Source organism: Apodemus sylvaticus, chromosome 13 (genome assembly GCF_947179515.1).
Source record: "Apodemus sylvaticus chromosome 13, mApoSyl1.1, whole genome shotgun sequence".
Lineage (NCBI taxonomy): Eukaryota > Metazoa > Chordata > Mammalia > Rodentia > Muridae > Apodemus > Apodemus sylvaticus.
The window spans coordinates 32,585,328-32,612,809 of NC_067484.1; the positions used below are offsets into that span (position 1 = coordinate 32,585,328).

Consider the following 27,482-nt stretch of genomic DNA (forward strand, 5'->3'; position numbering starts at 1 on the left):
TTGAGCAACTCCCCGGCCTTGCTTTACTACAAGCTGAAAATTCTCTCAAGTTCGAAAACTTTGTTCACGTCTTTTTCAGACAACTGAAATATCTTAAAATATGACAAATGAAATATTGTTAAAATACTTAGAAAGATTTGCGAGTGGGTTTGCAGAGAAAGGGGTCTCAAGGCTTCATTCCTAGTCTACGGCTTATCTCTAGGCAAACGAGAAGGGTCTGGAGAGGCCACAAGGGGTATTATTTCATGTTGGGCAATAGATCACACACTAAGTGTTTTCACAGGCTGACATCATTTTAAAATGCCTTGAAAATTGGGAAATAACTGGGCAGTGGTGGCACATGCCTTTAATCCAAGCACTTGGGAGGCAGAGGCAGAGGCAGAGGCAGAAGCAGAGACAGGTGGATTTCTGAGTTCAAGGCCAGCCTGGTCTACAGAGTGAGCTCCAGGACAACCAGGGCTGCATAGAGAAACCCTGTCTTGGGAAAAAAAAAAAAAGGAAATAATTACCTAGAAGATAGATCTGAGCAAAACCTCAGAGAGAACAGACTGGAAGATATTACTCACTGTACCCAAACCTCCAGCCAGCAGCCACAGGCTGTCCTCTAGGCCATGTCCTGTGCCTGTGGACAAAACACGCATTTGTTTAAGAAGGAAATTAAGCTCAGCTGTCCTTCAGGACCCTCAAGTACTGGAAGCCTTGGCTCTGTCCTCCGTTAAGTGCATTAGCATGTAAGTTCTGGTCATCACCTCTCTGCCAGCCAATCATCGCCATGTTCTTTGCTCTCTTGACTCCTTCCCAAGCCTGGAGGAGTTGAGAAAGAGAGCTTATGACTCGAATAGCATGCCTTCCTCTTGCAGTCTAACAACCACCTGTAGGCTTTTCACATCTTGATAGAAAGTTCACATGCGTATAAGGAGTAACTAAGGTCAACTACCAAAAAGAAAAAAAAAATACCCTGCTGCATTGTCAAGTCACCTGTACTAACTAGATATTTAGACCAGGAGTTGTGGCAGCCAGGACCCGGAGGTTAAGAACCCTGAGGTTAAAAACCAGGGCTTTCACAGATAAGGAAGCGGAAGTTTCCTGTTCAATTCACAAGCAAAGGTTCCGGATCCCCAGGGAAACAGTCAAAGGTATCCAGGAAGTCATGAGGTTGACTATTCATGTGCACAGAAATGGTCTCATTAGCTTATGATTTTTTTTCACCACTATAAGGCTCCCTAATAAAAAGAAAAAAAAAAAGGCTGATTGCTTCCCGGTAAATAAAGACAAATGCTCGGTAGAGATGTGGCTGACTTCTAAACTGAAGAATGGACCCAAATCAAATTTGAACCCGATGAAAAATTTAATTGATTGCATATTACCTTGAACATAAATTATTCTGAATGGAAACGGGGATGAGATGTTTTTCTGCTTCGAAGCAATGGAGTCTGGATATGTTCCTACGTTCTCATTAATTCCCACACTGATTTACAATTAGCGTCTGCATGAACTACATTACCTCTGGAAGAAAAACAAAACATGCAGAAGAGCCAGTTTTGCTTTGGACTTGAGACTTCCACTGTCCTGAGAGCCTTGGTTCCTTCCTGTTAGGTAGTAAGCCCCACCTTTCTCTCAGAGGAGCCTGGGATTTCTATTCAGGTGAAGGGAGATCAGCCAGCTGCTCCTCCAACATCTTTCCCTGCCCCCCCGCCCCCCACTCCCTCATTCCCATCAGGGGCCAGCCAGGAAGTCTGTATGCTAGTAGGCGGAAAGCTGGCTGTTCAAGCCAATTCCTTGTCTTGGTCCTCATCACCCTGCACATGGAGATCTGATCAAGGCCAAACATTGCTGAGTGAGTCTGCCCATTCCATCCCACACTCACCAGGGTGAGGCACATCTGCTTAGTTCCACATTACAAACTCAGACTACGTTAGGCTACATTTCTCCAGGATGCAAGCTTTGGCATTGACAAAGAATGTTATTTGGTCCCCTCTGCAAATTCTTCTATGCAGCCTACTAAGGCCTGCCTCTCTGTCTGAGCCACACCAATAATGTGTGAATTTCTCCAAAAGCTCCTTCTACCTGCAGGGTCCTGAGTCCCACACTCTCGAATTTTGCTGCGGCAGATTTGGGGAGAGGATCAGGAATCTGTATCTGGGATGACTAATCAAGGCTCAAACAAGGCACAGAAAAAACAACACTACTGACTTCTGAAGGCCACGTTATAATATTAAGTCTGATACTCTAATTCCAAAAATATGAGATGATTTGATGAACAATCTGGTGACCCACAGAAAACTCTCAACGGTCTGCATATGTTCCTACATCTGTTTGGTCAAAGGCAAACAAGAAAGTCATTATTCAGAAAAGTTTTCTGGGCCAGGTAACATAAACAAATAACCAGTTGGTCACGGTTCGACTAGGATGCGAGCCTAGGTCAGCCATGGTCCCAGAAGCAGGTTAAGAGGTGTGGCTGGTTTCTGAAGGCAGAGTTTGGATGAAAGTTTGGCCCTACTGAGTATGGTCAAAAACCTAAAGGGCATCAATCTACACCAACATTTCTCCTTGGGTACCCTATCTGTCTCAGACTTACAGCTCACAAGTACAGGAGGGTTTTCTAGAGTCTGCCAAATATATGCCCCACATTGATTCCTCTAACCTATTAATAGGGGTGGGAGGAGAGAATCCTATTCTAAGATCTCTAATGCCAAGCTTACACCCAAGTGGAAGTTAAAAATCTCTCTATTAATGCTGTTCACAGAAGTGTCCCCATCGACGGGCTCAGCTTGGTGCATCCCCCCCTCCCCATCATGTTTTGCTGTATAACACACACAAGATGGACTTCTCACCACTGAAGCAAATATTAAAACGGAGCATGGAAAGTGCAAGTCATTCTCCAAAGGTGCAATAATAGAATCCTAGTTCCTCTGTCCCAACCCAGACCAGGTTTCTTCCTCCATCAAAGCACTGGGAGTAAGAAGCCAGCGTGTCTTTTGAGCATCCCATGACAAGTGTTTCAGTTCATCTTGAGAGGACTCCTGGGCACCCCTCTTAGTGCTGTAATATCCTGAACTAATGAGAATCAACACAACTTAGCTCTCTGGGCTTCCTAAACAATTTCAGCACCTACCCAAAGACTGCTTTTAAAAACAATCACCAACAGCAAGAATTCCACAGAGGCCTCCATTCCCAGAAGGAAATCTAATTCTGTGAGCTTTAAGTTCATACCGTGTGACTAGACTAGAAAGGGAGGAGAGAAGGAGACAGACCAAGCTAAATAAATTCATAATGTAGACAGATTAAAATTAAGTCTTAAAATTAAAATTAAGGAGGTAGAACGATGGTCCAAAGAGATGCCCACTCACATCCTGAGCCAGACTCCATGACTCTGTTGGGTTACATGAAGAGGGGACATTCAGTCTACAGATGAAATTAAAGTTGCTAGTCAGCTGACCTTAAAATAGAAAGATCATCCTTGATTATGCAGGTGAGCATGATGTAATCACAACAGTTCTTTCTTGAGAGTAGAAAAGAAGCCCAAGTAAAGGGGTGTGGAGACAGCCATAGCCATGGGCATGCGCAGAGAGATGGCTCAGCTGCCATTAAACTGGAAAGGGGGACCTTGGAAAGCAGGCACCCCAAGAAGCTGGACACGACAGGATGTGACCTCCTACATCCTCAGGAAGGAATGTGGCCCCCAAAGCACTTGATTTTAGCTCAGCGAACACATATTTGAATGTGTGTGCACGCATGCACATGCACACACACACACATATACACGCGCACACACACACACACACACACACACACACACAGAGCAAAATAACAGATTTCTGTTGTTTTCAAGCTACTGCATCTGTATACACATGTCCCCAGGCAGAAGAACCCATCTGGGTGTCCACACAATGTCTAGGGAACCTTTCTCCACCAACCAGAATGATTTCTGCAAATTTATGTCAAATGCTATGCAAAAACACATACTGCATTTTATAATCCCAACCAGAACAAATGTATAGGCTTTCTGAGATCTTCTAATGATGCCATTGCCAATAGCGGAGGCATCTCTCTCTCCCTACAATCTGTGAGTACCATACATAGCAGACTTGACCAGGAGCAATCCTGCAGTTTCTCAATGTACAGGAACAACCCACGAGAACACATTTTTTTTAGTTCACAGTTGCTGGATTTTCATTGCAGAAGCCCCCTCAAACAGTCACCTGAGATATATCTCTGCAAACTCTAAAAAGGCTTTTGACTGGCCCTTACTAAAAAGATGTGCTCGCTTTCAATTTCTACCATTTCATCATTCTACATGGGTGTGTGTGCGCGTGCTGTGGTATGCCAGTGGGCAACTTCTGGGAATTAGTTTTCACCCTCCGTTTGTTGAAGAAGGGTCTCTCATTTCTCCACTGGCTTGTGTGCTTCCAGGCAACGCTGGCTCTGCCAGCCACCTTGTTATAGGAAGGCGGAGACCGCAGATAGACATCATCATATGTGGTTTCTCACATGGGACCTGAGAAATAATTTCAGGTCCTCTGGCTCACATGACTAAGTAACCATTCAGCCAACTCTCCAACCTCACATCAAGGAAGATTTATTCCAGCAACACAAGTAGTCAGAAATGCCTAAAGCCTGCACCATCATGGGAAAGGAGACTGATTAGAAAGAAAGAAAGCCTGACTAATACCGAGATGGATGCTCTCAGCCAACCATTGGACTGAGCACGGGGTCCCCAATGGAGGAGCTAGAGAAAGGACCCAAGGAGCTGAAGGAGTTTGCAGCCCCATAGGAGGAACAACACTATGAACCAACCAGTACCCCAGAGCTTCCAGGGACAAAACCACCAACCAAAGAGTACTCATGGAGGGACCCATGGCTCCAGCCACATATGCCGCAGAGGATGGTCTTCATTGTCGGACATCAATGAGAGGAGAGGCCCTTGGCCTTGTGAAGGCTCGATGCCCCAGTGTAGGGGAATGCCAGGGCGGGGAGGCAGGTGTTCGTGGGTTGGTGAGCAGCGGGAAGGGGGATGGGATAGGGGGCTTTTGGAGGGGAAACAAGGAAAAGTGGATAACATTTGAAATGTAAATAAAGAAAATATCTAATTTAAAAAAAAATAAGAAGAAAAAGAAAGGACGAGTCCCCAGTACAGCCATGGCTCCAGTCCTCCCCTTGGGTTCTCATATCCTTGCCTCTGTCCACACACCTCCAATTCCAACCCATCTGTCACTTGGGCATCAGTCATCTATTTTTTTTTTCAAATGAGCTGTATCTATACGCCTTACACACACCACACATGCATATGCACACAAAATTCAAAACCTGTAAGAAGGTATGTACTCTGAAGGAACAGCAAAAAGGTATAACAGAACATTTATAAAGTAACAACGGTGTCTCTTTAGCAAGCTTGTGCGGTGTGTATGAGGTGCTGCTGTATCGTGACTTTCTGATAGTGCAGCCACTCATAGCTGTGTCACCGGATCACAGGAGGAACGTCTGTATGACTCAGCCCAAAACTCGCTAAAGACAGGAATTTTCCAGTTCCATTACAGTCCTGTGGGACCACAGTCTTCTACATGGATTGTCAGACAACTGCCTACTTAAATACGAATTATACATTTATTACACATGGGGAAAGCCTTTTTCCTCACAGCCCTGTGCAATCACATCCACATTGGCTCTTTTACCATCTGTCCCCAGCTAGCCCTTCTACTCCAGGAAGGCACAGACCATCTGCTCGGTCACCAGAGAAAGCCAAGCAGGCATGGTGCCAGACTGGCTACCCAGAGAGGTCGCTGGGCACTGCACTCATCTTTAGAAACCATCTCAGTTGTTTGGGCTCCTACAGCGAACTCCCATCATGGTGGCTCATAATCAGACTTCCCCTCTTGTGGTTCTACGGAGTCAAGATCAAGGCTCCTGAAGTTTCAGTGTCTGGGGAGGGATGGCTTCTGGCTGGCAGCCAGCACTCTGATGGTAGGGAGCTAACTGGGCCTCAGGGGTGTGCCTTTTATCAAGGCACCTGCCCCACCAGAGGACCCCCGGCTCATCACTTCCCAAAGGCACCACCTTCTCATGTCACTGTGGGACAGGATTTTGACTTGAGGTTGTGGGGAGACTAAACATTCTGCCTACAGCAGAAACCATATGGTTTGACAATATGAAGTCAAATATAGACACTGAAAAAGCATTTTATTTTTTACCAACTGCAAACTAGATTTAAAGAAAAAAAAAGACAAATAGAAACTCACCTAAATTCTTCGGTTAAGAGACTAGTGATAGTGAGATCCTCTCTCCTCTCCCCTACCCCCTGTCTCTTCCCCTTCCCTCCTCCCCTTTCCTTCCTCCTTCCTCCTCTCCCTCTCCTTCCCCCTGTCCCCTCCCCTTTTCCACTCCTCTTCCCTTCCCTCTCTTCCCTTTCCTTCCTCTTCTCCCTCTCCCTCTCCCAGTCCCCTCTCCTTCCCCCTCTCCTTCCCCTTCTCTTTCTCCCTCTCTCTACCTTCTCCCTCCCCCTCCCCTTTTCCCTTCCCTTCTCCCTCTCTCCCCTTCCCCCCCTCTCCTATTCCTTCTCCTCCTCCTCTGCTTCCAGGCATCGGATGCAATCTGACAAGCCCCCTCAAGTCCTGCTGCTGTGTCTTCCTTATATGATGGGCAGTACCCTCAAGCTGTAAACCAAAAATAAATCCTTTCTGGCTTTGACAAAAGAAGAAGAAAGAAGCAGGGTAGTGACAGCCAGTCTGCTCAACCTCCTCGGGTGAGCAGATGAGCACCAGGCCAGTGAGAGACTCCGCCTTAAAAGACAAGATGAATGTCACACAAGGAAAGACATCCCTGGCCATGCTCTGGACTTCACGTGTACCTGCATATATACAGCTGCCCCCCCCCAGGAACACATTCCAACACATATGCACACACACATACATGTACACACACACACATGTGAACACACATACACAAACAAGTGACAGGATATAAATTCATACAAAAACCATAATATACATCTCGGTTTAAACCTGAGTCTAAAACAGAGGCTTTGCAAGAGTCAGATACCAAAACACAGCTCATTTTAAACTGAGAAGGCAGGTTTGGTGGCAGAAGAAAGTGTTGCCTTTTAAGACACTATCTGTAGGCAACTCTCAGTAAGCAACCACACACTGTGCATCTGCCCAGGCGAAAAAATGGCTTAAACTACACGTGGAAAAACACCAACATAAAGGAGAGACAAGCTGGTCTCCGCTGTGCTGGAAATGACAGAAAACAGCCTGTGACACTCCTAGGACAGCTATACTCAGACACACCGGGCTCTCGGCAATGACACAGACAATCTGGGAGCCCTAATTTGCTACTGATGGGGATGCAGCGTGGCAGGGGCTTTTTTGAGAACTGACTAGGAGCCGGGTAGTGGTGGGTGGCGTATGCCTTTAATCCCAGCACTTGGAAGGCGGAGGCAGGTGGATTTCTGAGTTCGAGGCCAGCCTGGTCTACAGAGTGAGTTCCAGGATAGTCAGGGCTATACAGAGAAACCCTGTCCCGAAAATAATCAAGAGAGAGAGAGAGAGAGAGAGAGAGAGAAACACTGATTAGGAGTTCCGTGAATGGTTAAATGTGGAGTTACTGCAAGATCAAGGAGGCCATTCAGTTTCTAGATACAAAGCCAAGACAAATGCAAGACAAAGACCTGGCATGAGCTAACCTGTGCTACACGGTTAGCACATGTTTCAACACTTGGGAGGCGAAGGCAGGAGAACTGCTTAGATTGAAGCCTGTTTATGCTATATATTAAGACCTGTCTTAAAATAATTAGATAATTAGCTAATTTATTGATTGACAACCCTGTACAGCTATTTTTTAATAGTAAAGGAAGTAGAGGCAGCCCAATGTCCATCAACATATAAATACCTAAGCAATACCCTACGGTGTCCATACAGTTTCCACCTTCAAGAAGGGCACAATTTTAGAATATACTGCAGCCCATACTGTGGAATATGGTTTGATGAAAAAAAAAAAAAAGAAATTGGGTACCGATACTTGCTTCAGTGGTGTGGATAACCAATCCCAAGGACACTATGTTAACTGAGGTTGCCAAAGACCACACAGGGAATGATCTGATTATAAGAAACGACGAGAATAGACTAATCTGGAGCCTCATGCAGTAGGTTAGCAATTGCTTAAAGACAAGGTAGGGGGGCGTGGGGGAGACGTGGAAATTGATGAGTGTGTGGGGCTAACCACCTTCTTGGGAACAATATTCAGAAGTTCAAACAAGGATGTCTCCATGGGACCATGATAAAACCAGTCAATTGTATTCTTTACTTCTACATCTTTATTTCCGTCTTTGAAATAGGGTCATGCTGTATAGCCCAGGCCGGCCTCAAACACCAGATCTTCCTGCCTCAACCTCCAGACTGCTGAGGTTACAATTACCATGCCCTGATCAACAATAGACTTGAAATGGGTAAAACACGTGGATATGTGGGTTTTATCTCAGTAAGCTTTATGTGCACTGCTGACATTTTACAATCCTATAGCAAAGCCATACCGTGAGCAAAAGAGATGTCTTTTATAGTATTTATATTATTCCAACTATGTGTTTCTATTTGCATATGTGACAGGTACACACTGACAGAACCAATAAACTCAAAATGGGAGTGGTTTGGCAATTAAAAAGACAATCGAGCAGGGATCAGTCCTACAAGTCTGAGTCCAAATCGGTGAGTTATAAATGAACCCCCCCCAGGTCCCCACACCAATCTCTATTCAATGTGTCCTTCTGGAGCCTAGATCCCTCCCTCAAGGACCACCAGGGCTGCCCCTTAGAACACACTGAGAACCTTTGTCAGAGATTCAGAGCTTTGGGGCTCCAGGGACCTGCTGAGTTCAAAATCTGTAGGAGCTTCTTGGTTTACAAAGCATCAAAGGTGGTCCAGCCAGGGCTCGTAGCACACCAGCCTGAGCTATACTAGAGATCATCTACACCCCATGCCACCCCACTTTTCTTTAAATTAAAAGGTGGTCACATGACCACCACCCATGGGGCTCCACGGGCTGAGAAATTCTTCTACCTATTCTGTGGATACAGGTCCACATATGCGAACAATCTTGACTCCAAATCTCAGGTCCTAGTCTTCATGGACAAGGCCCTGAAGAGGAGCTTCCATCCATTCAGGGTCCTTTCACAGAGCACACAGACCAATGGGGCCATTCAGCCGCCCAAATGAAGGACAGATGAACCAACCTTCCTAGTTATTTCCCTTTCTCTACTAAAAACAATGCTTAAAATTTTTTTCCCCTGATTTGTCCACGTGGCATTATCTGATAACTGGGTTGGGGGTAAGCTCAGATGAACCCTGTTTAGAAACCCGACATCATTATGAACTAAGTGTGAGGGCTCACACCTGCAATCCAGCATGCTGGAGGCAGAGGCAGAAGAATCAGATGTTCAAGATTGTCTTCTACTACACAGTGAGTACCAAGGAAACACGGGATTCACGGTGCCGTATCTAAAACATAAAACCTACAAAAGTGAATGACTAAATCGATCCCCTTTACCTGTCTGCCTCCACCAATAGACAGTTCCACTCTGAGTGCCAGGCCAGACGAGAATCCAGTGCTAGAACCTTCCATGCACTGCTACACGCAGCGACACAGGGAAAGGTGTGAGATCCCTTCGTACTGATAAGAAGGTTGGATCCATTTATGTGAGCGGTTCCTAGGTGACAGGGCTAGGACCTAAGGCCCGGTCTTTAATCTCTGTCACACCACAATGTGTTCATTAAAATAACAGTATGAAATTAAAGCACACTTAAGGAGCAAGGAGATTCATATTGAGAGACATTAAAAAAAAAAAAAACCCTAAAACATTACAACAAGTTTAGAGCAAGGAACCACTTCAAACGTGAAACTCAAATTCTGTCCTTTATACTTTATCCCATGATAAGAATTGTATCACGGCCCATGGGGGGGGGGGGGGCTCTGCTTTATTGCTTCATTTTCATGGTACTGGGGCCTCATCTAAGCTGGTAATCAAGTGCTCTACCACTGGGCCACACCTGCAGTCCCAATGGCACCGTATTTATTTATTCAGCAAATTCAAATGTCAAATAAATACATGTCATAAAATGAAATACTCATTTCTGGGGTTACCATCAAGCATTTGTGATGATTAATCTCTGCAGTCAGCAATCCTGACTGGATGTGGAATTACCAAGGAGATTCACTTCTGTGAGTGTGTGTGTGTGAGTGTGTGTGTGTGTGCGTGTGCATGTTTTCAGGGAGGTTTAACTAAGGGGCAAGGCCCACTCTACATCTAGATGGTAGCATCCCATGGGATGGGCTCCTAGACTGAACAGAAAACAGAAAGAGGAGGAAGCCAACTGTGCGCCAACAGTCACCTCTCTGCTTTCAGGCAGCTGGCACAGTGTGACTGTCAGCCCCTCTCCCATCACCACTGCCTCACACCACAGTGGACCATATGCCAAGCCCAGGTCCCTACATCCTGGGAGTGGTGTTCTTCTCACCATACAAACGGACCTTTCCACCTTTAGGGACTTGGCCCTTTGAAAGTCCTTTTCAAACGTCTCAGGGAACAAGCCCTTGCTTCCACTAGCTGTGTTCCAGGCGCTGTCTTTTCTCTAACCCTTACCAGCCGAGCACTCCAGCTGTCAGCTCCCGTTCTGGCCTTTCTTGGTAACGACGGAACAGAGCCCAGAGCATCCATACACTGAGGTCCCACCCCACCTCAGAAGCCCAGGCTGCAACCTCGTTTGGAGACAGATCCACAGAGAGGGACTAAAGTTCAAATGAGGTGACAACAGCAGGCCCTAACCCAATAGGACTTCCTTACAGGAAGAGGAAATTTGGAAGCACAGAGGGAAGGCCCAGAGGGGGCACCGGGAGGGGATGGCCATGTGCCAGCCCAGGACGAGGCCAGAGGAAGCCAAATCTGTTCACACTTTGATCTTGGACTTCTAGTCTCCAGAAAATAAATGCCTGTCGTTTAAGCCACCCAATCTTGCTGGTAGTCCTTGCAAAGAAAACATGTTGTAGCCATTCTCCTGGCTTGCCAGTCAGGCAACCCAGGCTACAGGGGGGTCAAGCCCAGCTCCTGCTTCAAATCCCTCTTCCATCCTGGGTTTTAGGCAATTGGTGAGGTTTCTTACTTCCTCGCTGCAGACTGAGACCACCCACTCTGCGTGAATGTTTGGAGAATTAATTGTGGCCAGACATTTTATTGTGCCATATTTCTATAGTGAGTGTATTTTTTTTTTTAAACATTTACTCTCTCTCTGCCAGCCACACCTCCGAGAACTTGGCATACATTAAATTACTTAATCTTCCGGGATGGGCCCTTCATTAGAGCATTAGGACAAAGAATGCTGGAGCATGAGGTCCAGGCTCCTCCCCAGACGGTCTGGTCCCAGACTGCACTGCTGACCCGCTGAGCCCTCACCCTCTCCACAGCACAGGTTATATATAGGTCTAGCTTTCTCTTCACTCGCGCAGTGCCTGGCAATCAGTAGACACTCTGCAAAGGCCAGCCGAGTGCCAGCATCTGCCCTTTTGGTGCCTTTTGGTACCTTTACCCAAACCAGTGCTTTTAAAAGTATCTTAGAATCCTGTGAAGGTCAATTTTAAATGCCAACTGGCCATGACTTAGAATCACCTGAGAAGAAAGCCTCAGTAGAGGAGTTGTCCAAATCAGGTTGGCCTGTGGGTTCGAGAGCCCACCGTGAGGGGGCATCATTCATTCCCTAAGCAGAGGGGTGGGGTGGGAGTGGGGGTCCTGAACTTTATAGTACTGGAGAGAGCTGACTTTGCACAAACAAGCATAAAAATGTGTTTGTTCCTGGTTGAGGCCGTCTGATACCTGGGCCGGGCCTCAGATGATGCAGAGATCCCCCTCTGCTTCTCACCAGACACACAGCTAGCCAGGAATGAGTTTCTTCCGATGGGTTGGGAAACAGCCCTGGCTGGACTGTGGGTGTGCACATCAAGCTGCAGGGCTTTGGAGGGATTCTTGACTCAGGGCTGGTCCAGGCCTTGATCTATCCTTGGAAGGCTGGCTGCGGGGAGGGAAATGGCACCCTTCACAAGACATCCTCCGGTCTGGATTCCAGGCTGCCCACACTAACGCCAAGTGCTTTTAAGTTGGTGTTTCTTTCATCCAAAGAGCACCACCTGAGAGCACAGGAGCAACCCTGATAGAGAAAATCTGGATTAACTAGATTTTAGTTTAATAAAGTCTAAAATGCAAGCAGAGGGTATGAGCCAGCCTAGGCCCAATCAATCAGCTTCACAGTAATACACTAACCTAGTGCATTCGGCCATGGTGGGTACTATTGTCCTTAACCATGTTCGAAATATAAAAGAGAAGTAAAAAAATAAATTTAAAGACCATGGAAAGAGAAAGCTTGGATCAGAATACATTACCAATGATCCGAAACAAAGATTAACAGATTCCCTTGGCATTTTAAAAGATGTAGATTAAGATCTTGATTTCCTTGTATTCCAAGTAATACTTACTTAATAGCACTTGTCATTAACAAGTATTTATTAAGCAGTGTGCCTCCAGCTTGACTAATGTGTATCTCCCAGCCTCTGAGTAGGTACAAGTAAAACCTGCTGCAATACAAGCATAGACTGATATCACCCCAGGACGGCAGGAGAAACTGCAGCACACACCACCGAAGACAGCATCCAGTGGAGACTGAAAGAGGTAGCCTAGAGACACAATGCCATCAGCTTCGGCTACATAAGCAAGACCTCGAAACCAAAAGCACAAAAGCAAACAAAACACAGTTGTCGAGTGAACTGGCAGCAAACAGTACCATAAGCCTCCTGCAGCCCAAGAGATTACCATGCCTCATTAGGACACAAGTATCATCCGAGCATCCTGAGGCACGCCACACCATCATGGCCCAATCATGGCTACATCAGGACCAGGTATCTTCCCAGTTAGCCCTCGTTCTCCTTATATCCTGGAGCTAAGACATAACCAGGTCGTCACATCTGACATACAGCTGCCAGCCAGTTCTCATGAGCTTCTCTGATGCTGCACATATCCTTAGAGCCTGGGCTCTTTGCCAAGCCCTAATGCCTGCTGGACGTTACCCTGCCTCTCCTAGAAGAAGCCAAGGCAATACTAATGTAACTACTAATAAAACCTACTCTGTTTTTCAGGGCATGCATAACACCTTCTCTTCGATAGTAGAATTCTCTCAGAATCCTCAGAGGCAAAGGGTAGTGTTGGCTCTCTGGAATGTGAGTATTAACTGTCATATGTACATGTGTAGGGGCAGTTCCCAAGATTTGTCTGATGTCGTTTAAATAATTTGAAAAAAAATTGAGGAAACGTTAGCAATCATAAGGAAAACACTGCAGTCACCCTTTGAACCTGTAAAGATTGGCAAAACATTTCTTAAAAAGCCAATTATAAATGTATAGGAAAGCCGGGCGGTGGTGGCGCAGGCCTGTCTGTAATCCCAGCACTTGGGAGGCAGAAGCAAGCGGATTTCTTATTTCGAGGACAGCCTGGTCTACTGAGTGAGTTCCAGGACAGCCAGGGCTACACAGAGAAACCCTGTCTTGAAAAAGCCAAAAAAAGGGGGGTGGGGGGGAGGTTCCCTGCAGAAGGGGCTGGAGAGATGGCTCAGCGGTGAAGAGCACTGTCTGCTCTTCCGAAGAGCCTGAGTTCAAATCCCAGTAACCACATGATGGGTCACAACCATCCATAAAGAGTTCTGACACCCTTTTCTGGTGCGTCTGAAGACAGCTACTTAGACATAATAATAAATAAATCTTTTAAAAAAATAAAATAAATGTACAGGAAATTTTAAAGAGAAAATAGTACACTGGACATTTAAATCATTAAGAAAGAGGTTAGAGAGACAGCTCAAGGGTAAGAGTCCTGGCTGTTCTTCCGGAGGACCTGCGGTGGGCTCACAATCACCTGTGATTTCAGTTCCAAGGGGCACCGGGCCACCAGCCTCTGGTAGCCTTGGTACTCCTGCCACCTCCCAACACCCGGAACGGGTGCACACACATACACATAATTAAGATAAATCTAATTTTAAAAACCACTGCGAATGCCAGGCAGTGGTACCGCATGCCTTTAATCCCAGCACTTGGGAGGCAGAGGTAGGCGGATTTCTGAGTTCGAGACCAGCCTGGTGAGTGAGTTCCAGGACAGTCAGAGCTACACAGAGAAACCGTGTCTTGAAAAAAAAAAAAAAAAAAACCCAAAACACTGCAAATAATGAAGTGGTTTTATAGTTTTTAAAGTGTATGGCCTCTCTCTTTGTCAGAGGCACACATCTTTTTCATATATTAGCAAAAAGAATCCCTACTTTAGGGGAGGTAAAATTCATCAACACTAACAACTTTAAGGTGAACAGTGTGAAGAATTAGTATATTCATAGTACGCTACAACAGCTCCTATCCTGCTCCAAGGCTGTACTGCCCCTGAAGGGAACCCTTTGCTCAGACACTGCCATTTCTCTCTCCCTCCGCCCTTGGCAACCTCTACTCTGTTCTGTTTCTATAGATGCACCTCCTCTAGATATTTCACACACATGAAACCTTCAAACTCAGTGACTTTTCAGTGCACGGTTTCTTGCAGTTTTTGCTCTTTAATTTTCTTAGACTTACTTTGTGTATGAGTGTTTTGTCTGCACGTTAAGTGTGTACAGCGAATGTGCGTGGCGCCCACGGGGCCCACGGAGCCCCTGGAACTCAAGCTATATAAATGATTGTGAGCCACCCAGTGAGTTCTAGGAACTTAACCAGGACCCTCCACGTGGGCGACAAATGCTCTTCTTAAATACTGAGCCATCTCTCCAGACCCTTAGTACCGTGTTTCGTTCTCTTTTAAAGATTTACGGACTGATGAGTGCGGTAAGTGTATCTATGAAAGTGCGTGTACTCCTGGGCATATACCCAGAGCATTCCCCACCATGTAATAAGGATACATGCTCTACTATGTTCATAGCATCCCTATTTATAATTGCCAGATGCTGGAAAGAACCCAGGTATCCCTCAACAGAAGAGTGGATGCAAAAAATGTGGTATATCTACACAATGGAGTACTATTCAGCCATTAGAAACAATGAATTCATGAAATTCTTAGGCAAATGGATGGAGCTAGAGAACATCATACTAAGTGAGGTAACCCAGACTCAAAAGGTGAATCATGGTATGCACTCACTGATAAGTGGATATTAACCTAGAAAACTGGAATACCCAAAACATAATCCACACATCAAATGAGGTACAAGAAGAAAGGAGGAGTGGCCCCTTGTTCTGGAAAGACTCAGTGAAGCAGCATTCGGCAAAACCAGAACGGGGAAGTGGGAAGGGGTGGGTGGGAGGACAGGGGGAGAGAAGGGGGCTTACGGGACTTTCGGGGAGTGGGGAGCTAGAAAAGGGGAAATCATTTGAAATGTAAATAAAAAATATATCGAATAAAAAAAAACAAAAAAAATCTAGTAAACATTGTGTTTGAAAATTAAAAAAATGTAAATGTCTAAAAAAAAAAAGAAAGAAAAAGAAAGTGCGTGTACGCATGCAGGTCCACGCTCCCAACACACACTGGGCAGCCAGACAAGGGCTCCCTCTTTCTCTTCAATCTCTCTCTCTGCAGAAGCAGAGTCTACTCCTAAACCTGGGGCCTTCTGCTGTCTCAGCTCCACTGGAAGGCAGGAAGCCCCAGTGTTCCTCCTCCCTCTGCCACTTGGAACTGGCCCATGTGGGATGCCCAGCCTGTTCCGTGGGTACTGAGCTCTGGTCCTCACAACTGTGCTCCATCCATCCGGTCCCTCACCCTCTGATCCATCAATCCGGTCCCTGGCTTCTTAGTCGTGTGTCATACTTCACAGCCTATTCATACTGCAGTAGGCTAATACTCACTTAGACAGCTATGCCATGCCGCTGCTACTTGTTAATCCACCAACCACTTTATTGTCTCGCCTTCAACTGCCCACACTGACAATACTGGGATCAAGTGCCTTTTTATCTGCTGTGAACAGTACTGTCTGCCAGAAATTTGAATACACATACATTTCATCCTCTGTACTTTCTATGCTGGGATTCACCTCTGTGTGCACTGTCTGTAAAGGCCACGCTGCCAATTTCCCCGTGGTTCGTCGCTCGCTCCTCTGTGACTCCATCCAAGCTCGACCTCACTGATGGCACGTGCTCCACTGCTTTGCACCAATCTTATATCTTTGTCTTATTTCTTTGCCTGTGTGGGTGGGAGGTGGGGGTTGGGTAGGGACAGATCAGCCTCTACTGTAAGCAGAAGAATGCTCAAAGTAACAGCTAAAAATAACTGATTTACAAAAGCAGGTGTGCACCCTTGGGACTCACACACAGATGTTCCGCCAGAGCAGGAGCAAGAGGAGCTCTGCAGATCCCTGCAAATGCTCTTGGTAAAGATGACCTTGTGAACCAGAGCCAGGCAATGCAGAAGACGCTCCAGTCAGGCGGGGTTAAGCAACAGAGCTGGGTTGACTGGGATGGTCTATCTATCTAGTCATGGCCTTAAGTTCTACTTTGTCTTGGGCAGGATAAGCCACTCGTTCACTACTGTTCCTGCCATTTCAGTAAATGTCACAGTACTGTATCTCTGGTGGACGGGAAGGCCACACAGCTATGCATTTCACTTCCTGCATGGGAGGAACCAGGAAGACGGACAGTAATCAATCACAGAGGCTTTGGGATCAGCCCTAAGTGGCCTGCGAACCGAAGCGCTGGCATGCGTTTGTATGTTTCACACCCAAACATACTATACCACACATAGTATACGCATAGGGTAAGCATAAGTGAACTTTGAATTCTGCTGTACCTTGGAACTGTTACTTTTTAAATATTCGAAATGTGTGTGTATTAGAAATGTGCAAAGGGAGCTGGAGAGATGACTCAGCAGTTAAGAGCATTGACAGCTCTTGCAGAGGTCCTGAGTTCAATTCCAAGCAACTACATGGTGGCTCACAAGCATCAGTAATGGGGTCCGATGATACACTCTTTTGGTGTGTCTGAAGACAGCTACAGTTTACTCATATAAATAAAAAAATAAATACAGAAGTGAGCAAAGTGAGACACACACACACACACACACACGAGATCTGTGTATACCACACATTGTCTTTGGAGTATTTAATAATTAATCTGGGGCTAGATAACAGTTCACCCAATCACTGGCCACCATAACACAGAAACATGCAAAGGGCGCTGGTCTTCTGTCCCTGGACTGAAGAGTCCATCCTGGAAGCATCCTCTCAGGTGTGCAGTGTTTGTGATGGCAGAGCCACTGGAGGACACACAAGCACAGTCCTCGGGGCAGGGGGCAGCAGCTTCAACCTTTGACCCTCACTGTGAACTTGGAAACTCAATCACGGGACTGTGGGCAAGCCAACAGAGGCTGAGCACCCTGGGAGCAGGAACCAGCACTAGATGAACCCTCCACTTCATTTTCCTGCCAATTTTATTTATTTCAGATTTTTCTTTTTTAAAAAGGAGGAAATTTGGCTGTTAAAGTTAGTCCCAAAAATTTGCCAGGAGAAAAGTATGGCCTATTAATAACACGTAACTTTTGCCAGATACTTCAAAGGAGCAATTGTGTGTGCCTTCTGGTTCTGATCATGCCTTCAATATGGGCGTTACAAAACAAAGCAACTTCCAGAGAGGTGCTCTGGAGTCAAAACCTGGTGCACACTGGTATTCTAAATCAGACTTCCAAGGACCAGGCCCTACAGGCATGTGACTATAGTTCTCCAAACCATAAGTGCTGCCCCAGTGATAAAGGCAGAAAAGGGAAGGAAACTAGATCCCCCAATCTTATTTTAAAACAAATTATCAGAGCTTGAAAAACAAAACACTAAAGAAAGGAGGGTGTGGGGGGGAATTAGGTTCCAACCAGGCCAGAGAATATACACTCTTGATCACAAGGAGTTTTTCCTGGTTGAGATAAATAGACCCTCTGATGTCGTGAAGGCATAACCAGAAGGATTCAAATAGGCCAGAAATGAGGTGGATATGCAGAAACCAACAGAGGAACACCACACAGCTGCTGACTCTCCCTTCAGACCTTCCTGGCAGCCTGGGCAAAGTGAGGAGCTCAGTAAGTGGTCTTTAACCACTGCTTCCATATTAACTGCTTCCAAACTTACTTCATTGTGAATAATTTACTCACGTTTCCATGAGCACCTGGCATGGCACAGTGACGGAGGAGAGAGGCTCTTTCCTTGTCTTGGGTCTCGGTGGAAATGAGGGCAAACCAACCTAAAGGAAGAAGCCCAAGAAGGTGCCTCCTATCTGCCCTAGACTATGAAAGCCCCGCTCAAGGAGGGCATTTCCGTCTGTGAACACAGCTATCTTTCTCTCCTGCTGGCCTTCCGCAGTCTGTCCACTGAGGGGTGTGCAGAACCCCAATGTATTCACGGGAACGGCGGCAGCAGAGGAGCAGTAGCTCTGCGCTCCTCAAATGACACTAGACACAGACGGAAGCCAGAACCGCTTATTGGAAACCTCAGCCCTCATTACCCAAAACAAAGAGCAGCTCTTTCCATCACCGGGTGCTCCACACACCAAATGCAAATTAAACCAGCAGAACAAAACCCTCATTGAGAACGGGCAGCTTGCTAGGGCCTTGTTCTCCATCCAGTGGTTCCCAGGCTCCTAGGACTACATCACCCTCAGTAACTGCAGCTGGTCAGGCCGAAGATGGCTGAGGTAACACAGCTGACACAGAGGATGCTGGGCTCCACTGAGCCCTGTCTCTGCTCAATTCTCTCCTGTCAAGCTGCACACATTTAAAATTTCATGTTTAAAAAAAGAAAGAAAAAAGCCGGGCAGTGGTGGCGCACGCCTGTAATCCCAGCACTCTGGGAGGCAGAGGCAGTTGGATTTCTGAGTTCGAGGCCAGCCTGGTCTACAGAGTGAGTTCCAGGACAGCCAGGGCTTTACAGAGAAACCCTGTCTCGAAAAAAAAAAAAATCCAAAAAAACAAAAAAGGAGTAGAGGTGTTCTCCCGGTTGCTACTTTATAAAGCTGTGACCACACCCCCTTAATCTAAAATCAACTATCTCCTTTGTGCCCTTGCAAGGAGCTTCCCCTACAACACCTAACTCCAGTAGGTGCTCTATCAATAAAACGTGGAGAGAGAAGCCATCTTCCTCCAAGTTTCACAGGAAAGGAAGCACCAGCCCTAACTAAAACATTGGGTTTTTGTTTGTTTCTTCGGTTAGTTGGTTGGTTTTGTTGATTGTTTTAGGTTCACTTTCTTTCCCTGAAGAGTTAGGGTGTTTCAGTTAAGATTTGGGTCTTCAAAAATCAAATAAGGGGGCTGGAGAGACGGCTCAGCGGTTGAGAGCACTGACTGCTCTTCCAAAGGTCCTGAGTTCCAATCCCAGCATCTTCACAAGCCTCTGCCAACACCACCACCATATTCAGCTGGAGCAACGGTTCTCAACCCACAGGTCATGACCCCTTTGGGAAGAAAATCCCTTTTACAAAAGTCGCCTGAGACCACCAAAAACCATATATTTATATTATGGCTCATAACAGTAGCAAAATTACAGTAATGAAGTAGCAACATAAATAATTTTATGTTTGGGGGTCCCCACAACATGCAGAATTGTATTAAAGGGTACAGCATCAGGAAGGTTGAGAACCACTGGACTACAGGATAGTTTCAGTCACTTATGGGGCTAAAAGATCTAAGGACTGCTGGCCCGAGGGTGTGTCCTGCTGGGTGGAGCCCCTCCTAGCACCCCAGTTCCAGTGCCGTGGAGCAGAAGGTGGGGGAAGCACACATCATCCTAGCTTCTTCTTGGCCTGGCTGCCAGGAAACTCGGAACATCTGTCTCAGGAGACCTTGACACTCATTTCCGATCCCTTCCTTCCTGGTCCTGCGTTAATCATTTTTCATTTTATTGGGCCTGCCCGTTTATCGGACACGGCGTCCGAGTATCTTGTGAAAGCAGGCAGAGACTGAACAAGCAGCAGAAAGGGAATATCTTAAGTTTCTATTTCCGGAACGCCTCCTCCTGCTAAATGGGGGTCCCACATACTCCCCTCCCCCACACTTAACCTTTAATAGACTTCTCCCCAAAATATACCCTTTGTAGTCCCCAAATTCTGAGAAAAGCTCCATCATCCTCAAAGACAACCCACTATTCCTATGTGACTTTTGAGTGGGGTCAGGAATCACAACAGCTGGGCCAGCGAGACAGCTACAGGCAGGAAGTGTGACCTGCTCTACCTCCCATTCCTCTCTTTCTTCGGTGCAACGCCCTCCTCATCAACGCCCCAGGCATTGAGGGTCATAGTTACACCATCGCTTGGGACACTCCTGCTATATAGGAGCTCTGCATGCTCTCTGTCTGTCTGTCTGTCTGTCTGAGCATTCTTTCTCCCTCTCTTGCTCATTCTCTCTCCCCAGTGAATGTAGAGTAAATTTCTCTGTAAAATTTAAAGAGAAAAGCAAAAAGAGAAATGGGATCTGACCCATCTTGCTTGAAGCTATTTTAAATGTCCCAATACTGGGCATGGGGCCCAGGGTGTCACCAGTAAAGTGTCCCTGCAAGTCCCTCCTGCATCTTAATACCAAATCACTATCCTTCCATCCCTAGTTAGACTATATCTCTTCTGAAAATAGATCAAGTCCTTCTTTACAAGGATTGGGGCAAGAATTATTTCCGATTCAGACTTTTCTGAATTTAGAAATATTTGAGCACACGCTACCCCACTGACCATCCCTAATTCAAACCTCTAATACCCCAAATCTCCTGAAATCTGAACAGTGTGTTCAACCTGTAGAGCTAGCACCCAAGTAGGCGGGCCTCCTGGGGAGGACCTGGATTGCACCCTCTGCCAGTACTCAGGGGCATGGCCTTGTTTAATGCATAAAGGAAGTTTCCTTTACCTTGAGTCGGTCCTCTATGGTCCCTGGGTAACGTGAAGTATCCCTCTCCCGCTCCTACCAGAGCAACACTGAAAGAAATTTGCTGTCTAGAACAAGGCAGACGTTCAGCAAATGTCAGTGATGTACCAGAGAGGCTGGGCCTGCTTGTTTTCACCACGCAAAGCTAAACCAGGGCATTTAATAAACAGTTGTCACAGTAAAACTGTGGGCTGGATGCTGTGAGGGGAAACAGGGACCCACAAAACCAAACAGGGGCAGCCTCAAAAATCCCTCTGCATGAGGCCCTGCTATTTGTATAACAAAGTCAAAACATTAAGAATCAGCATATATAATAAACAGGTACCAGATAGTCGACCAACATGAAAATAAGCCTACTTGACTATCATTGGTATATTCTAATTTGTGACTGGACAGGAGGATAAGTATAACTGTCCCATAAGAATGCATATAAAACTCACCATGTCAAGTAGTACTATGTGACAAGGCTTTAACCAGCTCTGATAAGATTGTGAGTCTTATGCTGTTGGCTGTGAGCACCTGTTCATACCATGGCTAGGGTCTCCCAACAAAAATGTATGAAGTGAGGGGTGTCAGCCCCCCCTTTTCATGCTGAAAATCTGAGGCTCAATGGTATAAGCCACGCCTCCATAGGAAACCTGTAAGCTTTAGAGAGCTCTGGAAACTGCTGAAAGAAAATGGGGGTGGGCCCTGAGATATGAGGAGGATAGGATGCTGACGGCCACAGCGATGGACACGTCATTTGTTGACACTGTAAAATAGATGTTATCCCTATTGTGCAGACGAGGAAGCTGAGACACAGAATGTGCACAAAACTGAAAAACAAAACAAAACAACAACAACAACAAAAACCAGAAGATCTGAACCCAGACAGATGTTATCAGGAGCTCCTAAAACCATTCTTCTGTATTCACAGCAACCCTTGATCAAAGGCCTGAAGGTTAAAGGAATTACTGGGAATAGAGAAGACATGGAGAAGAGAGCAGTGGCTCCTATTTGGTCTCTTAAGACTGAGAGCCTAGCCAAGCAGTGGTGGCGCATGCCTTTAATCCCAGCACTTGGGAGGCAGAGGCAGGTGGATTTCTGAGTTCGAGGCCAGCCTGGTCTACAGAGTGAATTCCAGGACAGCCAGGGCTATACAGAAAAACCCTGTCTTAAAAATACCAAAAAAAAAAAAAAAAAAAAAAAAAAGACCCGAGCCTGAACTTCCTGGAGGGGTCTATCAGGATGACTGATGGGTCAGGATTCCGGGAGCATCTGTGTGCAACCCCTGCTTCTGCAGGCTGATACAAATGCAGCCCCCTGACAGCATGGCAGCCATAACTACTGACCAGGGAGACCAGGGAGAGCAGATCTGTCCTTTCTCAGAAAGTTCTCTGCTCAGCCTCATCCTAGCCCTGCGCTCTCCCTGCAAACAGCTTAGCTCTCTCTACTCTGCCAGATTATTTTAACACTGTTCTGAATCAAACTAGGAGGAGGGAAGTCACACTCCCACTAGCTCTATTTTTATTTCTGCTAAATGCTTCATTCATTCATTCATTCATTCATGCCTCACTCTGTAGTCCGGCCTGCCCTCCGCCCTATGATCCTCTGAAGAGCCTCTGACTTCAACCTCTAGCATGCAAATGCTTCCATTAAATCCCCTCTGGCCCTCAGCACCAACGGATCAGTAGGCAAAACATCCCAGTCCACTTGCCTATCTGGTTCAAGGTTGGTATTCAGAAGTGAAGGCCTTTTGTTAGAATAAACCCTTAGATAAGATATCACATTCTGGGTCATTGACTGGGGTAGGACCCAGAGGAAACCAAGCAACAGTAGGGGAGACACCCAGGGCTTTTCGATCCCTGTGTCCTTCACCAATCAAAAGAACTTCTTAGCTGGTGCTTTATTAGTTCAGCTAAGCATGGATTAGAACAGATTTTCTGTTTCTTCCTCTGGCGAATACAATGCTTCTCCACTAGGAGCAGGCCCTGCAGTCGCCTGCAAGTGCACACCCTGAGGCTTGGGCGACAGTTCAGAAGGACACTCCATGGCTCTCTCTCTCTCCCAGTTGACAGCACTCTGAGAGGAGCTGGCACTAAAACATTATTCTGCACAGTAATTGACAATGGTCTCGTTTCTTCCCTATCGGAATAAAAGGCCTCAGAGCTGGAGGGCTGGGTCATAATTCTTGGGAACAAAACACTCCTCATGGCGTCCGCTTTCTCTTTTGTAATTGAAGGCAGAGCTCCAAATGCTTTTGCCTCCTGAGATTTGCTGGCCACAGCTGAACTGCTATGAAGAGTAGGCTCCAATGCTCAGAAGACCAGAACCTTAAATGGCCAACGAGTAATCTGTAGAGAAACTATCTCCCCAGTTATCACTGCCACCTGCTCTTCTTAACGATTTGCCACAATGATAAAGATTTTTGCAAGGCTCAAAAGAATTCTCCTCCCAACATGGCTGCAGTCCTGATTTATGGGCATTTATGGGCCTGCAGGAAGGATCAATTGTATTTTGGAAAATACACAGTAAAGGAAAAAGCCATTATGGTGGTAGAACCGGGGAGCTGCCTGCAGAACCTGCTGAGGCTTCCTCATTTCAAATGAAACTTAGGAGGTAGATCCATAAAGGTGGGGGGCGGGGTGTAGATAAGGTTGATGCCCGACTGCCTTATATCATCGAACCAGCCTGAAGAATTGAGTGGGTCTATACACGGAGGCCATCATTAATCCACCATTTCCAGACACAAAGCTGCTTGCTGACTATAGATTGTCTGCACAGATTTAAACACACACACACACACACACACACACACACACACACACACACGGGAGGAGGAGCTCTCAGCAGACAAAAGCAAGATCATCCCAAAGAGCCCCCAAATGCAATGGCATCCCGTAAACCTAGAACCTAAAACTCATGATTGCACAAGGCAGTTTTCCGACAGAATTTAAGATACGTGGGTACATCACTCCCAATGCGAAGTAAGAGAACCCGTGGGAATGCCTACAATGAACTGGCAGCAATGTTCAAGCTTGATGTATAAATGCTGAGGACCCGAGCTGAGGGCTCCTCCACATAACCTCTCGGGTGGGCTGACCCCTGTGTCCTGACCCTTTCTATCTTAGATCATATGAGCACAGGGAAGACCTTGGAATTCTACCACCACCCACGTTTCTAGGTCTCTCTACCTACCCTCTGCCGGGAGAAGCCATCCCCTTCCCTTTCCCCACCAGTGCCTGAAGTTGCCTTCCATATCTGTTCACTTCCTAGTACCCTCACCACATAAAGGCACCTCGAACCCCAAGATGGCCAACGAGCAAGAGAGGAAGGATCAAGATTCCAATTGCAATAAAGGAGAAGTCAAGGGCGCATGAATGAGAGGAGTCTCGTGGGATATGTGTGCATAAGGACGAGCCGGCCATGTGCAGGGCTGGGATGCATGCATGAGGGTGAGCTGGCCATGTGCAGGGAGATGTGCCGTGCTAGCACCTACAGTGCTAGGCTAGCCACAGTCCACACTGCTCTAGATGTGTCCAACCTACAGCCCAAGGGCTAAAGGCATCCCATAGAAGCTATACTTGAAGCATGAGACTTTTACATTTACAGATATCATGTGTTTTTGTAGTCCCAGAGAAAGGGGGAACTGGCAGGGAAAGTGGTTAAGTGTTCATGAATTCAAGGAGAAAAGAGTCATTGCCCCAGGAATTGAATTCTTAGAATAGAGCAATGGGCCTCCAGGGTAAACAGAGGTTTCAAAGGGAGGGGAAGATTAAAACTCTGGCATTAAAGTCTTACAAGGTGAGTGGAGATAAGAGTTTTATTTCTTGTCATAACACAAGTCTTATAAAGATTCAAAGAGTAGAACAAGCCCCCCCTCTCACTCACTCACTTATGCACGCGCACACATACACACACACACACACACCTCTCCCACCTCCCCACCCCTGTTTTGTTTTGTTTCTCAAGACAAGGTTTCTCTGTGCAGCCCTGGTTGACCTCTCTGTAGACCAGGCTAGTCTAGAGATTTGAGTGCCTCTGCCCTCCTCCTCTTGAGGGCTAGATTAAAGGTGTGTACCACCACAGCCAGGCCCTTCATATCTTAACCATCAGCAAAAAGATCAAGATCTACAGAATATACAGTCAACAGCCTCTGCCACTGAAATCCCAGAAACACACCCAAATCCTTCGAACCAGTCAAGGTAACAGTCAAGATCATGCTAATGAGACAAGAACAGAAAGACACTAGATAACTCTTTTCAAATCCATATGCATGGGGAAGGAGGAGGCTAACTTTATTGCTAATTTTTTAAAGATTTATTTATTTATTTTGTGTCTGAGTATACCTTTGCTCTCTTCAGACACACCTGAAGAGGGCATCAGATCCCATTACAGATGTTTGTGAGCCACCATGTGTTTGCTGGAAATTGAACTCAGGACCTCAGGAAGAGCAATCAGTGCTCTTAACTGCTGGGCCAACTCTCCAGCCTTTTAGTGCTATTTTTAAGTGTTCTTTGTAGGTACTTATCAAAGGAGAGCAAACATATATAGCCTACACACTTTTCTCATGTGAGAGAGACCAGCGCACATAACCTCAACTACCACCCTCCAAAATAGCCCCCATGCAGCCTGGCCGTGAGCTTCCTACTCAGCTTGATAGGAAGGGAGCTATCACCTCAGCATGTCCATGGGCAGGAGTGAGCAAGGGAAGAGGAGGGAGGGACCAGAGGAAAAAAGGAGCAGTTGTTCACCAGGGCCTGGGTGACTAGAGTTACAAAGGCCAAGCTGTGGGTTGTATCTGTAAAAAGGACCCTACGCGTTCTGTAGCAAGGAGTTGGGACTTAACTATGCAGACAGGGTACAGAACTCATGTCTGTGGCCACAGGAAACCATGAGGAGGGAAGGGGCCAAGGTACCTTAGGCCTGCCTCAACTACCTCATTATTGGATCCATTCAGTCAATGTGGAGAGAGAGAGAGAGAGAGAGAGAGAGAGAGAGAGAGAGAGAGAGAGAGAGAGAGAGAAGATCCAGAGCCTCACTCTATTTCTAAGAGAGAGAGAGAGAGAGAGAGAGAGAGAGAGAAGATCCAGAGCCTCACTCTATTTCTAAGCTGCACCCCAATCTCCCGTGTCCTTTTCTAGCATGGAGCATTCCTGCCATATAAACACTTTTTAAAAATGGTGCCGGTTCTATGAGAGTAACTCTAAGACTCTTAACTCCCTCCAGTGTTGGCCTGTCCCAGGCCTTCTCCATCCCTCTTCCTCAGACATGTAATTCCCTTCTAGTGTAGAACACGGTGCTTGGATAACTGATGGGATTTTTTTTCTCCTTACCACAAATAAAGTCACTGTTGTCAAGTGAACATAAGCCCAGGCCACTGAGCAGCATCCTAAACGTATTACATGTCTTCTTACATGACAAAGTGTCCAGGGGACTTTTACTGTGAAAGAAGCATAGACTGATGATAGGGGCTGCTCAGCCTTCTGATGGGAGGAACGGTGGGTTACACAGAGAGAGGGAGACACACACTGCTATACATACACACACACACACACACACACACACAGAGCTATACACACACACACAGCTATACATACACACATACACAGACACACTGCTACACACACACACAGCTATACACACACACATACACAGACACACACTGCTACACACACACACACACAGCTATACACACACACATACACAGACACACACTGCTATACACACACACACACACACCCTGACCTGGGTAGTTCTTGGGAGGTGCTTATTGACTCATTTGACAGACTGGAAGGCTGAGTAAAAATGAGTAATTAACATACCTTTCCATTTTTACCAAACAGCTTTCAGTTATTCAAGATGCCTGCCTGTAAGATTAATACTTCTTGAAATACTCCATGCTGGATGTCCAGGGTGGGGGGCGGGGAGGAAATACTAATTTTGTATTTAGCAAAACACACACTCCCAAACCCTCACAACTTATAACTGATAACCTGCCCTGCCCATTTCAATTAAGTGTCTTGCATAAGTATCACTCATATTATTACTTTAAAGGAAACTGTGTATATGGGTAAAATGGCATTTGAGTGAGAGACTAACTAGTCTTTCGGTTTTCTAATAAAGGTCGGAATGTTTTATTTCTCCTTCAAATCTGTGATTCTTAAATAGCAGAAAATTTGAATTTGGGCCATAGTGGCTTCCGTACTTTTTAAACGATTTCTAGATCATGAAAGTCCTAGTCTTTATCTCACATCCACTAATTCTACACAATCCTCATATAACTTCAGTACTGCTGAGTGCCACCCCTTCTTCACGGTCCATTGCTCCTTCCCTATCTGTTCCACACTGTGCCTTCTGCTGTGCCCCTTGGATAGCATAGCATAGCATTCCGTGCCCCACCAGGCCCACCGTCTTCTCAACTCCAGACTTACTCGGAATCTCCCCTTTACTCTACACAATCTCTGCATCTACAACTAGGAAATTACACACATACCCGACTCCAGCAGCCCACCATCTATCTCGGGTACAGTGAGAGTCTACACGCATTACTGTCTACACTTCTACCTCCTGCCCAACT

The 27,482-nt window shown here is 46.2% G+C and overlaps 1 protein-coding gene across 5 annotated transcripts in view; it reads right to left on the reverse strand.

The window, feature by feature from the left end:
• The window catches only part of Nedd4l (NEDD4 like E3 ubiquitin protein ligase), a 322,257-nt gene that overhangs the window by 259,426 nt on the left and 35,349 nt on the right, over positions 1-27,482 (reverse strand). Inside the window, exon 1 of one of the 5 annotated variants that reach the window (XM_052201450.1) lies at positions 18,173-18,457. The exons of the other annotated variants lie outside the window; for them this stretch is intronic. Within the exon in view, the coding sequence (XP_052057410.1) occupies positions 18,173-18,193 (21 nt within the window). The 5' untranslated portion in view covers positions 18,194-18,457. Of the gene's footprint in view, positions 1-18,172; positions 18,458-27,482 lie in introns of those variants that run through there. 5 annotated transcript variants of the gene reach the window in all.